The sequence below is a fragment of the Strix uralensis genome, chromosome 8, assembly GCF_047716275.1.
Source record: "Strix uralensis isolate ZFMK-TIS-50842 chromosome 8, bStrUra1, whole genome shotgun sequence".
NCBI classification, from domain to species: domain Eukaryota; kingdom Metazoa; phylum Chordata; class Aves; order Strigiformes; family Strigidae; genus Strix; species Strix uralensis.
In genome coordinates this window covers 20,680,367-20,695,396 of record NC_133979.1, presented here as the reverse complement: position 1 = coordinate 20,695,396, position 15,030 = coordinate 20,680,367, and the positions used below count along the sequence as shown (strand labels likewise).

At 38.3% G+C, this 15,030-nt stretch overlaps 1 protein-coding gene across 3 annotated transcripts in view; it reads left to right on the top strand.

Moving 5' to 3' along the window:
• Window positions 1–15,030, top strand: part of DPYD (dihydropyrimidine dehydrogenase) — a 365,990-nt gene that overhangs the window by 294,676 nt on the left and 56,284 nt on the right. For all 3 annotated transcript variants that reach the window (XR_012629947.1, XM_074877213.1, XM_074877215.1), the window contains one exon: window positions 1,031–1,173. Coding sequence is in view for 2 of the 3 variants with exons in the window: in XM_074877213.1 (XP_074733314.1) it covers window positions 1,031–1,173 (143 nt within the window). In the remaining variant the exon portion in view is untranslated. The remainder of the gene's footprint in view (window positions 1–1,030; window positions 1,174–15,030) is intronic.

The window sequence follows — 15,030 nt, the reverse complement described above, 5'->3', positions numbered from 1 at the left end:
TTATCTAACACAGTACAAAAAAACCCCAAAACCCAAAACACTAGCACTTCCTTGTGTAGGTTGACAGCCAGCCAGTTCCTCTGGGGACAATGTGTCCCTCCCTTACGCTACTGTATTGTTGTCCAGTGATAACATAAAATTATCCTAGAGGTTCTCTAAATTAAGTAGAAATTTTAAGAGTACTGGAGTTATCTAGAGAAATCCCAACTAGCCTAAAAAATAAATAACTGAAAGTGTCAGCTGTCTATGCTATCCATCATTTAATGAGCAGCATCTGTATGCATATTTCAAATATTTGCATACCATCAATAGGATGTAGCCAAAGCAGATGCATTGCAGACACAGTGTATTGAGACTTTAATCATAATTCATCTAAATGTAGCAGGGAGTAGTCTGACTCAACCTCCTTATACCATTTGAAAATGCAAGCTCCAGACTTTGAGCTACAACCATAAATGAATATACTTTATTCCTTTGAGCTTCTGACTATCATGTTAATAGTTAAAGGGGGCTTACTTAAAGGATTATCTGAATCTACAAACATCCAAAGGGGAAACATATTAAATAATATATGAAATGTCAAGTGCAGTGAAATGACACTTTTAAACAATTTTTAGTCACATATAAATAAATGAGATGTTCCCTCTTAGTTGGACAACATCTATGTTCAAAGAATCAACCTGATTCTTTGTGTAGAAACATAGATCTCTGTCTACAGTGTGCTGTATGGTAAAGTACTGCTTTCTGTCTCAGACATTGTTAGTCTTTGTTTTGAGCATCAGCTAAAATGTTCAAGGCAGCTTTGCAATGTTTATGCAAATGTTTCTGTGATTTTCTTTATTTCAGCCGAATTCATAATATTTTACAAGTATTGATACCACTTGAAACCTGCTTGGTGTCAATTTATAAATGAACATAACCTCTGCATCTCAATTAGATGTTATTTCCTGATGTTCCTACCATGAGGGGTGTTCAAATTACATCAGAGTGTGTTCTGACATTGCTAACAAAATGTTCTGGTTTTCTGTAGGAAATGCTATTAGGCCCATTGCCCTTCGTGCAGTGTCTGCCATAGCCCGTGCTCTCCCAGAATTTCCCATTTTAGCAACTGGAGGCATCGATTCTGCTGAAAGTGGGCTCCAGTTTCTGCACAGTGGGGCTTCTGTTTTACAGGTATCTTTTTTTTCTTTAAAACATTAAAATTAAAGCAACTGTGATTAAAACCATAACGTATCTTCCTGTCAAACATTAGTATAGTGGGGGGGGGGTTACTATTGAAAGGAATTTTCATGTTTTTATGTTTATGCTTCTTACTAAGACATTCATTTCAGATGGAGGAGGAGGAGGAGTTGCCAAAATAAGACTTTGGGTGTCGTAATACCAGTCTAGGAAAAGGCTAGCCATGAGTTTTACCACTTCTTTTTTCTGACCTATAGGATTTAAACTTTAAACATCTCCCCCTTGTCATACAAATAAGGTTGACACAGACTTAAGTTTGAGCTATCTGATCTTCCTTTGTTCTCAGTTTTTTCCTTCTGCAAAGAGCCTTTTCAAGGGGAGAGGGATTTGGTCCCACTGGGAGCCAGTTTAAAGTAATTCTTGTTTATCTAGGCATCGGTGTCCCTTAAGCATGTTTATTGGAACAGGAGGTGCAGAGCTGCACATCCTGCATATGGTGCTGGCATTGCAGCCCATTGCATTGGAGTGAGGTGTTGGACTGTGTGCAGTAGTTGAGGCTGTTTACGTTGCCTGGTGGGTTGTTTTGAGATCCTGGCCAGACTGGCAAGGTTAGTTAGCCCCTGTCATGGAAGGAAGCCTTGATGGCCTGTTATTATGGGCACCAGGAAATTGGCCTGCTCTACTAGGTGTCTCAGGACACCATTGCAGCATATATGTTAGAATGGCTGATAAGGAACAGGTGGTGGTTATGTTATATTATTCCATTATATATTCTTACATTCTGGTAGATACTCATCCCCTTTATCTGTAGTTCCCAACATAGACAACAGCAGCTATGGATCCTGTGGATATCGACTTTGTGTCACTCCGTGGGACGACTGGAGTGATTTCATTCCCACAATTCACTTTGACATTAAAATTTGATTCAGTGTGACCATCCTTTCTGCACAGCTATGGTGACTGCTGAGATTAGTCATTTGTTTGCTATGTTTCAGAAAAAAAATAAAATAGGCCAACTCAATGGTTTGGTTGGGTTTTTTAATGCACATCAAAGTTAGCATCTCTGGGAGCTGAAGTAGAAGGCTACTGCTTTTTTATAGACTTACTATGTTCTTTGGATGTATTAATACCATTTCCTCTTTTTTTTTAGCTTGTATTAGAATGCTTCAAACTCTTTTTTTCCCATGGACAAACAAAAGATCAGCCTGCCTTACACAATGGTCTGAGAGCTTCTTCCATATAAATACTGAGTAACAGTACAAATTACAGTGCAGCATTTGTCTATAAAAAAGTAGGATTGGCGAGGGAATGTTTTTAGTGCTATAGATTCATTTCATTTGTTATTGCTAATAGAGCTGCAGTTTTGATGGCTTTGTCTGTAGCATTACATGATCTGAAATACACAGAGTGGAATGATTTGCTGTTCTACATCTCCTGTATCTGTTTCTGGATGACTAAAAATGAAGTTTTAAAATGTCATTTATGCACTTTTCCTTTATATAGTGTGTGTAGCTGTTTGGTTTTTATTATTTCTTTTCTTTTTTGTTGGTTTGCCACAATGGTAATGGGAACTTCTGAAATATAATTTAATGCAGACAACCCAGTCAGTGCTCAAGTGAAATACTGGATTTACAAAACATTAATTATTGTTTTCTTTTTAGTAATAATCAAGTTGTCTGGAACTGGCTCCCAGAAATTACTTGGATCTATACTGGTCTTCTGCCCTTTACAGAACAATTTCTCTTTGCAACAGATTTTTCTCAGAGATGGTGAAAAAACTCTTTTCTTGTCCTTAAGCTTCACCAGTTTAACTTAAATAATCTCTAGAACTGATTTTAAACTCGTCTGGATCAAACCTATTCTCAGTTTGAGTGGCTTATTTCTGGTTCACTAAAGTAGGGAAGTAATTTAAACTAATCTGAGATAAATGGATTCTAAAGCTGCTGTGTAGGTAAGGGTCTGAACTAGTTCAATTACATTTATTTAAAAATAAACCTTTAGTAAACTTCATGCAAGATTGTGAATACAGGCCATAAGTCTTTCCCTCATCTAGGGAAAGGTGAATGGAAGGGAGAGGGAAATGAGTAATCTCTATAGACAGTCTTACAAGAAATACTTTTGACTGGCACTAGACTGAAACTTTTATTTGCTGCGCTCAAGCAAGATATGTTGTCATAGACAGAAGAAGACAGCCTCATCTTCATAGGTCATCTTTGGAACCTAATTAGGATTATGAGAATCATTGTTGTTGTTTTCCTTCCTAACAAGGTCATACGAATAGCCAGCTAATATACTTTTCCCTGAATCCCAGTCTCTCTCTCACATGCCCTTGGTATCAAATGCCCAAGTTGTTCCTTCTTCAACAGTCAAAACCTCTGTTGTTTATTGTAACAGCCTTGACAGTTCACTTCTGCTTTCTCAGTACCAAAATACAGAGCAATACAGAGAATTTGGAGATCGCATCAAATAAAGTGATCTGTTGAATGATTCAGTATATTAAGATTCACTACATAGCAAGTCCCTGAGTTAAGTAGGTAGAAGCTGGGACTGTACTGGGGGAATTACATATGCGTCCCATTGCCTTATCTTAAGTATCTGGTTTGCACACTACTGAACAGACACTTGGATTGACACAATACTGCGCATTTTGTGATCTTACTTCATGTTTCCAAACCCACGAGGACACCTTATGACTGATCCAGAGGCAGGAAGCCAGCAACCTGGGCTTTGGTGGTGCTGGAGTGAGCTCTGCACTCATCTGTGCCGAATGAGCAGTGGTCTTGAAACTTGGGAATGGGTACTGCCACTGCTGTAACTGCCCTGTTACACAGAATAGCATGTGGAGGTTTCCTCATTAGCAGTATTTTAAAAGGGTAGGGAATGTCAGTTCATCCAGCAGTAAATGTGGTCTGATACCAGTAAGTGGCACAGGTTGTACTGACGCATCCACGGAGCCCCACTAAAGAGCCTGGGAGAGCAGCACTTACATGGCCATTGGGCTTCCCTTTGTTTTGCCTAGACAAGAGTCCTGGGTCTTCTCTGCCATGAGAAGGTGACGTTTATGGCCAAAGATAATACCAAGGCTTTGTGTGAGTTGATTTAATTGCAGTGTGGCATATCTCTTAGAGAAGAGGTTTATGAATAATAAATGTACCTCAATTAAAAGCAAGATCAGGTTTTCCTCTGCAGCTATTTCACCCACAATCAGTTGTCCATTATTTTTTCCAATTGCTTTTATTTTTAAAATGCGGGGATTTATTTTCCATTTACAAAATCATACACAGAAGTGCAAGTCAGAAATCAGGTGGTAAGCCATATTTTGATATATGCTGTAACCATTTCAAGTGGTATTAAGCAGGTATATTAGGGAATGGTTTAGGGGGAGAGTTTCAGTATTCAAAGTGTGTTCTGTCCCCTCCTTTAGAAGATGGAGGGCAACATCTTAGTGTCATTACTGGCAAAATGTTCATGTATAAGAAAGTTTTGCAGCAGGTATAGACAACAGACTGGATCATTGTAGTCAGTAGTATCTGGGGTTAAAATTTTATACAGCAATTTAACAGAGCATTCTTCCACTTTATGGACTTCAGAAACAGGTGCAAAAAGACCCCCCTTTTTAAAAATTTTTCATTAAAAATGCTGAAACTTTTCAATCATTCCTCAGCTGATTCCATAGCACTATGCTTTTTTGTAACATACCCAAATCCACCAATCCCTTTTCAGTACAGGCATGAAATTAGAAAAAAATAACAACTTTATTTATGGAGATAATCCTGCACTCGTTGCATACCAAAAGCTCCAGAAATGTCTAGCTGCATCTTTCTGAGGTTCAGTTCATTACTATAGGCTTCCAGTGAGGCCGAAGTATTTTTTTTTCAAGTAAGCTTTTTTTAAAGCCACAATTTATCAAAATAAGATGTATATCGGATTTTTTGCATCTTCTGCATCATCTATGTGATTTACCATGTCACACTGATGGTTTGTTAGATTTTTACAAGGCTTTGAAAGAGACATACATTTTTCAAAGTCATCTTGCTGTAGGAAATTAAAAATGGAGACAATTATAGAAAATTCCAGTGGAAAGAGAAAATGCATTATGGAAAAAGCAATAAAAGTGTAAAAATATTAAAGTAAAAATCAGTTCACAGTAGCCTGCATGATTGAATTGTAGATCAATATTGTGTAGTTAATGCATTAGCAGTAGAGCATTAATTTGCAATTACCACAGGTGATCTGATCCTCTGTGTTCTGTCCATTGACATAAATGACCTTTTGTTGAAAAAGATTCTGTAGTCATCATTTCTAGCAGATGTAACAAAAAAAATAAGGTAGAACAAAGGGGTACTTTCTGAAGTATACTTGTTTCATGGTGGAGTCTCTTAACACTATATTCTGGTGTGGAATACTTTTGTTAATCTTGAATATTGGTTATTACATGTAAAGAATATGGCTTCCTTTTCAAACAACTTTCTTTTCTTACAAAGTATGGAGGTCACACATGTCCCCTGCTGCTCCAACATGGATGTCTATAAGGCTCTCTACTTAGCAATGATTCAAAATTCACCCATATAATGCTGCTTCCTGGCAGGGCAGCCTTTAGCTTTGCCCCAGCCCTGTTTCAGACCCACCTTCATCCATCTTCATCTCCCACTTGCGTTGAATGGGATGTAGTACCTTGCAGTCCTGTTCTTACAGGCAGTGTGCTCTTGTCCTCACCGTGTCGTGTTCATCCCATGCACACTTGCTGCCTCTGGACCTTGTACCATGACCTTCCTCATCTCTCATGCAAGGGAATAAGGTGGGAATATACCCCACCTCAGAGACAGAGCTGTTGTGCTGCTGGATCTGCCCCATGCCCTTTTCTCCTGCCCCACACGAGTTGTGTGAGAGACCTCAGGGATCTGAGGAAGAAAAAAACATTCTGGAAGTATGACAATCCATGATAGTAAAGCAATAGGTATATTTTTTGCCTCTGTAAGATAAAACCTCCTTCCAACACAGAATGCTGTTGTTTTTATGAGACTACTTGTGTTTTTTATAATGTTTTCAAGGAGCATTCTTGTTGGTGCCTCTTTGGAGCCAGAGTCTCAAGGGATTTAGGACAGTTTGATTATTATTTTTTTTTCAGCAGGCTTTTTACTGAAGCATTTAGCTGAGGGATTTTTATAACAGCAGGATGGCCCTTTGTGTGTGAATAAACAAGCTTTTCCATCACAAAATAGTGGAACGTCAACTATGAGAGAGCATTGTTATTGTATTTGTGCAAATGTGAAACCTTGTGAGGAACCCTTCTACATGGTATAAAATGCCCTAGGTATCAGAAAATAAAAGCAAGGCTCTGAAAATATAATCACTGAAATGACAGGGGAAAAAAATACCATTTCATAAACATTATGTCACATCTTGATGTTTAGATGCTACAATTTTCTCCACCCCAATCTCAAAATAGCCCCCACAAAAACACATGAAGTAAGCATATGCTGTAATAATTTATCACATTTTTCACCCTTTTTTTTTTAAATTTTCATTAAGGTCCCCGATGCAATTTCTCTTTTTTTTTTTTTTTTTTATGGCTACAGAACTGCAAAGTGGAGAGCTGGTTCTCCACGCACTTAATTAGTTAGTGTTCTTTAAAGCCTCTCTCACTGTCTGTTCAAGTCAGTGAAGACACTGATGTTTGAGTTAAGTGAGGACTAGATGAGGCCAAAAACTTATCGTTCAGGAATTATTGTGTATGCCATTTAATGGTAAGGAGAGTGAAAAACTAAAAGAAATTGAAATCATGGAAGTGACAGAGTAGGGCAGTGATGGAGCAGGCCCTGTGTTTTACAATTCCAGGTTAAGTTTATACTGATGACACTTGGAAAAAAATTATTTTGTCTTACAATGAATAGCAGTGATTTTGAATGGAGAGGAAGGGCTCAGTCTTTCCTTGTATATAATCTGAGCTCTGTGTGAGGAGAATGAAGTTGGGTGGGTGGCTGCAAGTCTTAAACAACCACAGGGTGCCACTGATGTGGCAGAGCAAGGCTGGGCTTCTGCTGCCTGGACTCACAAAGAGCCCACACTTCCTCTGCCCCCAGCCCATCCTTACACCAGTGCATGGGGGGAACAGTGACTGAAGGCTTTGCTTTGTGCCAGTTGGAGAGTGCTCCACCAGTGGATAAGCCCGAGAACAGGCACACTTTGGCTCCAGCTGGACACCATGAAGTTTCTGACACGGGCTGTGGCTCGGGGATAGAAGAACAAAACCGTTCTGTACAAAGTTGTCCATGATACAAAGAAGTTAAGACGTTGGAACTAATTCTTCTGTCACCAATTAAATTGATGAAGAATAGATTGCTGGACACAGTGGCAGGCCACCAAAATGATACGAGACAAGATTCTTTATACCCGCCAATAATTTTAATGAAAAAAACTAGCACTTAAGGCAAAACCACTTTTCAGATGAAAGTCCTTTGATTGAGATATAGTCTCATGTAGAAATAGCAGTTTTTAGCCTGTATTCCCAAAGAAACTCGGTATGTGTTTGTATATTCTTTTGAGTATCCTCAGTCACATTTGAGCTTTGTGGCCATTTTCACTGAAATTTGCCAGAAGATAGAAAGTATTTTGCTATAACAAGTTTTGAGAAAACAAGAAAGTCAGGCAGAGGAGAGAGCGTACCTGCATTCCTTCACTGTAAGCGCGAGAGCGCTGTGAGCTCACCTTTATTAGACCGCTGAGAATCCACATGGGACAGCGCTGTTAGGGCTGTGTCAGCCACAGGAAAGGCTTTAATTGGCAGTCACACCTTATTAGACGTCAGAGAACCCATCCAGGAGACACAAAGCTGCTGGAAGCCAGGTATCATTAGCTCCTCTGCTCACAGAGCTGCGCGCTTATAAAATCTTCAATGGACGCAGCGCTGAATGGAGTGGCCCTTCTCTGCAGAGCCGAAATTTACCGTACATGCAGAAACAAAAGAGGGAACAAAGTGCTGTTTGAACATGTTGACATAAAATCAAAAGAAAAAGAAATGTGAAAGAGAAGAGTTGGGAAAGACATACTCAAGCAATCACTTCTGATAAACATTTCATTATTTTCTGCTTTTTTCTTAGCTCAGTGCTAATTACAGAAACTCAACCTGTTCTCAACTGTCTGTCTGTCTTCACTAATAAAAAAAAGTCATTAGAGGACTGCCACACTTGCTCCATTACAGATGCTTGGGATGGAAATTGCTAGTTGATAGTGAGAATTTTCTGTGAGAATTCCTTTTAATGGAAATCAGGATTTGTCAAACAAAAAACTAGAAAGTTTTTTGATTGTAGTTGGAAAAAAATATCAAATTAGAACAGGTTTCGGTTTTTATTTTTACTTTTATTATCTTGACACTTTTAATGAAAATTTGCAAAATTCAAATCAGCACATTGTAAAATTACATACTAAACTCTAAGCTAATAATGCCTTTTATTCTGTACTGGTTTGCAATAGTTTTACATTTTATTTGGAGCTGCTTAGGGGGTTTATCTATTAGCTTTCCTTTATTTCTTCTCATTTCACCAGCTAGTAAATGAGGTCTGCATAGATAGGATTGTTATTTCATAAATTTGTAAGAATGAATTCAAGCTCATTCCGTAACAATTGCTATTTGTCATTCTTATAATGGATTCTCATGCAAAGTAGGTTTAACTATCACTGAATGGTAATAATTATTTAATAACAATTAGATCTCAATTGAGCATCAGTTCAAACACTGTCCTATACCAGTCACTCCCAGCCTTTGCAGAGGATTTGTTCTCTGCTCTTATACCTGGGAACACTGAGCCTGCTTCTCTTTTCCCTTATGCTCAGGTGTCTAGCCTGCTTCCCTGGGTCTGGTGACACAGGGACTTTAAGGGTTGAGGAGATGTGAAGAAAAATTGCTTTGGCAACATGTTCTCTCCATCTCTCCTAAGGGTCCACAATATTTCTTGTCTTTCCAAAACCCGGTACTGCTGCACCTATTTTTAATGTGGATTCACACTACTGATGTGGATTCGTGCTTGCTGCTATCTTATATGAACAAGCACAGAGCTGTCCTCCCTGTAGATAAAACCACATGGTGTGAATTGACATCAAGTGAGTTTTGTTTAAAAGTTTACAAAGTAAATGCAACACGGAGATGACTTTTCAGAAGAGTCTCAGTTAAGTGTTGAAGAAATTGTGGGCAAGTTGTTTTACTCAGCTCAGGTTGCTTTCAGACATGAAGCTAGCTCTGTTATAGACAGGTTCCCCTTGTGTACCAGTGTGGAAGTGACTGGAAATTGAATCTGAAAATGTACCCAGCTCCTTGTTGGATATTGAAAATGTAAATAGAAGGAAAGATAAGCACAGTGGAAAATGCTGAGTTTCTTTTTTTGTTACTGCCATCTCCAGTACTTAGGGAAATTCCTGTGTTTTGTTTTAAATTATATATATTGTAACTGCAGGGGACTTGTTTTCCAAAAAGGGAAAACATAAAACATTCAGGATTGCAAAGCTCTGCTGTCAGAGAAGCTTTTCTCAGAAACATTATTGGTCATACAAAGAAAATATGCATCTAAGAAATTTTCCTTTTTGTATCGTAGCAGCTCCATTAATCTTTCACTCAGAGGCTGTAGCTGGCAGTGAAAGGAAGAAGGGGAGATGAAGCAGCTCAGCTCGGACATGGTGTGGGTCCAGCTGGAGTTTGGTGACTGATCTGCCTGTTTTCCCAGTGATAGAAAAATCTTTTTTCTGCCCAGGAAGGAGGGAGCGATCCAGGAATATGGGCCCTGATGCCATTTTGAAGTTTTTTTCCTGCTACAACACAAGCTCCCTGACAAAGCTTGATCTGGCTGGTGAGAGGTCCTTTTATCCATGCAATCTGAATGAAAGAAACAGAGAAACCATTTTTTTCTGAAGCTGACAGTATGTTTAAGAAAGGGTTTAACTTCCTTCAATATCTGAGTTATGTCGCTGCTTTTCTTGCTGATATTTATTATTTGGAAAGAGATAGGTAAAACAATCCCTAAGGAAATGTGAAAGTGGGTTTTTATCTCAGACACGAAGGACTCAGAGGGTCAGAACTATTTTATTCACATGAATCTCACTCTTCAATGGACACAGCAGCTGCTGCACAAATTTGTACAGGCAAGCTGATAAAGGATGAAAGTAATTTTAGCTGAAATAAAATGTGAGAGTACTAGAGGGAAAGACTCAGAAGGATGAGGGGTTAATCATTGCAGGACTGAACTGAGGTTCCAAAATGGAAAAATTGCTTTTCTGTTTGATTTTGAGAGGTCTGCAGCTTTCAAAATTCTGGTCACAGGAGGATGTCCTTCAGTAGATGGTTCTCATTAGAGTTTCTTGAAAACTTCTTTGAGGAAACTGTTTTTCATTGACAAATTTCATTTAATCAAAATAGATCTGGGTTCAAGTCCCTGCTGTGTCTAATTCAGAGTGTCCTGGGATGAAGAATGCTGAAGCTTTACCCTGGATCCTGTATGAATTAATGAACCTGAGTATTACCAATGATCAGGAAACAGTTATTCTGTCACAGGGAAGTTTTAAGGATGGAAAAGTTTTCCAGTTTAAACTGATAATCAAAATTCTGAAAATGTGTGTAGTTAACATATTTGAAGAAAAAAAAATACTATTTGAGTGAATCAAATCTTTGTTTCAGTCATTTTGCAACATATTTTAGTTTTGACCTTTTCATTCTGATTAACTTGGATTGCAAAACAGACATTTTCAAGTTAAATGGAGCTGTTGTATTCCATGTTGTCAAACAGCACATATTGGTAATTCTGAAACTCTTTTTCCACACATTTTTTAGAACACAGTTCTTTTCTGAAAAGTGTGTTTTCCTAGAACCACGCTCACTTCTGACAAATATGTCCTTCCAAAAATGGAATAATGGACCAACTCCAGTCCAGAGAGGATGGCTTTCCTTTTGGTTAGCTCTCAGAAAATAAAATCTTTAAAACATTGCTATCTTCTGACTACATGTGTTACATTACTTGATGACTTTGAACATCAAACCGCCAGATCTGAGTGACTTAACTGATATCTGCTTTAGAAATATCTCTGGAGATGCTGGAGGATACAGCTCATGGAAATGGGTTGAGTAAATCTACATCTACCTGGCACAATGTGCCAGCAGCTGCAGAACCGCTGGGAGAACTGAAGGATTTCGTTTTCCACAACAGTACTTATAAGAGAGAGGCAAGACCTTTGGGTGTTAATAAATGAAATAAGAAGTGATATTCAACATAAATTTAAAGATAGTTGTAGAGCCTCTATATGTGATTGGACTGTTAACACAGGGGAGTTAGCTCATCTGCTTTCAGAGATATCTTTCATTTTGTAGATCTACAGTACAATGATACTGTTTTCTATAGATGGCTGATTATGAGGCTGTTTCCCACACTCCTCAGTGCTCAAGGCATGCAGAATCATATTTGTTTTCTTAGGAAAGATGATCACGATCAGCACTTTTATCAGTGTGTGTGCCCACCTACTGCATAAAGGTCCACTTTGTAGTTCCAAGAACTGACAGAATGCTTTAGTGAGATAAGGAAATATAACCATTCCTCTAGGGGTGGTTGACAGGGGAAAAAAAAAAAACAATTACCTCAGGGAGCCTTCTGAAAATTCTTGATTTCTTCTGCATTTCCCCTCTCAAAGACATGGGATACAAAATTGCATCGTTCAGAGTCCCTTGATAAGTACCAGTTTCCCACTCCCAAACACCCAGTTTAGCTATTTAGATCAAAGATACATTAATTGGCAGAGAAGAACTTAAGGGGAGGAAAAATGCATTTGAGTAGGCTAGGAATTAATGCATCGGATAACATTCCTAAAGGATTCCTTACAGTGCTCTTATCCCCTGCCGTGCCCTCGTCTGATAAGTGGCTAATGGATTCTAGGCTTTTTTCTCCTCCTTCATTGTTGGCCTCTCACAGTTGCCCAAGATTTCTAGAGTGCAATACATGAACAAGGTCTGTCTTTCACCCCCCAAAATCAGGTACTTTGGGGTCTCTGCACCAGCGGGAGTAACCATCACCATGGTGCTGGGGAGGCTTTTCATTACAGGCTGTCTCAGGAGGCTGCTGTGGCTTCAACACAAGCTGTGTGGCTCTTCTTGCTGCCCAGCTACTGCATCCTTATTTCCTTACCTGATGTCCCTGCCTCAATGCTCCCTAAATGTCAGCTCAACTCTGCTCGACACTGTGTCAGTGTTATGTTGTCCTGTTGCAGAGAGGATCCAAGCTGGACAGGAGATAGAGCTCTTATCCCACAAACTTGTCTTGCATGGGCTGGAGACCTCCTTTTAACTCATTCTGAGCTCCATTACTTACTGACATTAGCCTATATTTCTGATTAGAATGATACTTTACTTCAAGCTTGTCTGATGAACTCACTTGAGGTACAGCAAAACAACTGAAATACTCCATTATTGACACCCATATGACATCAGACCATCCAGTCTTTTTTTAAAATATAGATTTCTTAACCCCTGTGTGAATGGTTGCCTACTCTGCACAGCCTGGAGTTGTTAGCATCTTTGAATCTTTCTTCTGTGTGTTGCCCCTCAGGTGTCACTAGTAAGCCCTCAGCTCATTAGGCCTTCAAGTCTAGGACTCAGTAAAAAAGATTGTGTATTTTTTTCCCCACAATTCAGACAATTCATAGATGTAATATTTGAATCCTTCAAACTGCTTTCTGAAAGCTGTACTAGACATTGGAACTAGTTCATTAGTTCATGTATATTAGCTCAATTCTAATGTCTTAAAAAGGCTATCAGCTATCACCCAAATCAGTTTTGCATCTTGATCCAGTATCTGAAGCCTTGTTAAGTAACATCCCATCTGCTAACCTATAACTCTAGAGTCATTTAAGCAGCTAATGCGAATGAATCAAATCATTCCATCTGTACTGTATCAATATTTAGGAAGCTTATTCTTACTTATGAATTTGTTCTTTAAAACAAAGAATCTCATTTTTTTCCAGAGAGTGCACCACATTGTCTGATGATCCACTTCCCCTAATGTTCTTAATCCTACAAACCTCTAGCAAAAGTAGTAATTGCTGATAGAAAGGATAATTTAGGCTATGCATTTAATGTACTGGTAAGTTAGTGTTCAACAAGACATGAGGAGGAGGAACCATCGTTATACAGGCAGCTTTTCCGTAGATATGGGTATCCTGAAGATTGAAAGTACAGAAACCTCTCTCAGAGGAGATTTTATTTGTCTGCTTACACTCACGTTGCAGCTCTTGCCACATTATTATGAGTACCATGTCAGACAACCAGTGCTGTGTGTACTGCTTTTTATTTTGTAGATCTCAGCACATCTAAATCATTGTACAGGGACTAGAAAACATACATTTTCATTTCCATAGGCAGGAGCTACGCAGCATATAGATTGCATGGCCCAGAAAGATCTCCCTTTAAAGTCAGTTTTTGCTAGTTGCTTTTGAGAATTAATTTTAAACTGTATGTATGTCTTACTGAGATTACAGTCATACTCTTGCCCACTGCAATAAAATGAATATTCTTAAGGCTGTCGTTTCATATGGATACCCAGGTGGGCACAAATAGAATCCTTCCTGAAGCGCCTTGTGTTCATTTACAACTTCAGTCTTTTTCCACCAGAATCTTAATCAATAGATACTAATCAAAAAAGCAGTAGCCTCAACTATACATTGAAAAACAACTTAGAGTCATTCATAAATGTTTCTCTAACAAGAAGGTGGATTTATGTCTTCAATACTTATCAGGAATAATTTTTAATAGAAAAAGGTTCTATAAAAAAGATGGTAAAAAATGCTAAAATTGAAAATTTATTATAATATAAAATCAAAACAGTAAATCTTTTGCTTACCATTTGGGTATATCAGTAAAAATATTTCAAAAGAAGCCAACCAAATTAATGGAAAAGCAAAATTATTAATCCATTGTAACACATCTCACAGGTATCTCAGAGAAATAATAGTTGTTTATTCCCTTGCTATAGTAAGAATATTAGAAACTGTGAAGTCAAAGGCCAGTTTCCTAATCAGATGGCATTTTGAGAGCTATTTTATTTAGAGATCCTATGCAGTTTAGAACCAAAGCTGAAATAAGTCTCCGTCTTCAGGGGAAGCAAGATGGCATTCTGCTAAATGCTAGAATTTTATCATTTGAAGGGAAAAAAAAAAAGCAAAAAGAAAGCAGCCAGTGAGACCTAAGAATATAAAAGCATTTGAGATCTCAGAAGAGTTTAAATCAATGCACTGCCACAGTTACAGCACAGATGAAAGAGCCTGCTGTCTCAATTGCCAGGAAACTACTTAGAAACTCTCACTTTGATTTTTTTTTTTTTTTTGGTAGTCCGTTACATTACCACTAAATGCAATATATAGGGACATCACTGCTTTGATGTTGTACAGCGACAACAAATGGAAACTAATATGGTAGAACAGTCAAGCTATGTGATTTGCGTTTGTATATACAAATATATACCCATCAATCTTCTTACTTTGAGACCGTGTATCACTGCCACCCATCTGCCTCCTTACTGTTACTTCTGTTTTCATAAAAATGACAATTATTTTACACTCATATTCTGTAGAGAAACACATATATTTCAGAGGGGTGTAAAAATTAAAATTTTTCCAAGCTATTGTCTCCTACCACAAATTCATTCTTGGCAAAAGGGTATAAAAGTGGTCTAAGACAATTTCAAATAGGAGCATGACTGCTGCCAGACATTGCAGTGTTCTTGTTCTCACAGATGTAGTCACACCAAGAATACTTACACTTCTTGCAAAGCAACATATTATTAAACAGGCTATATTCTCTGACCTGCTCCAGTCTTTTGCAGT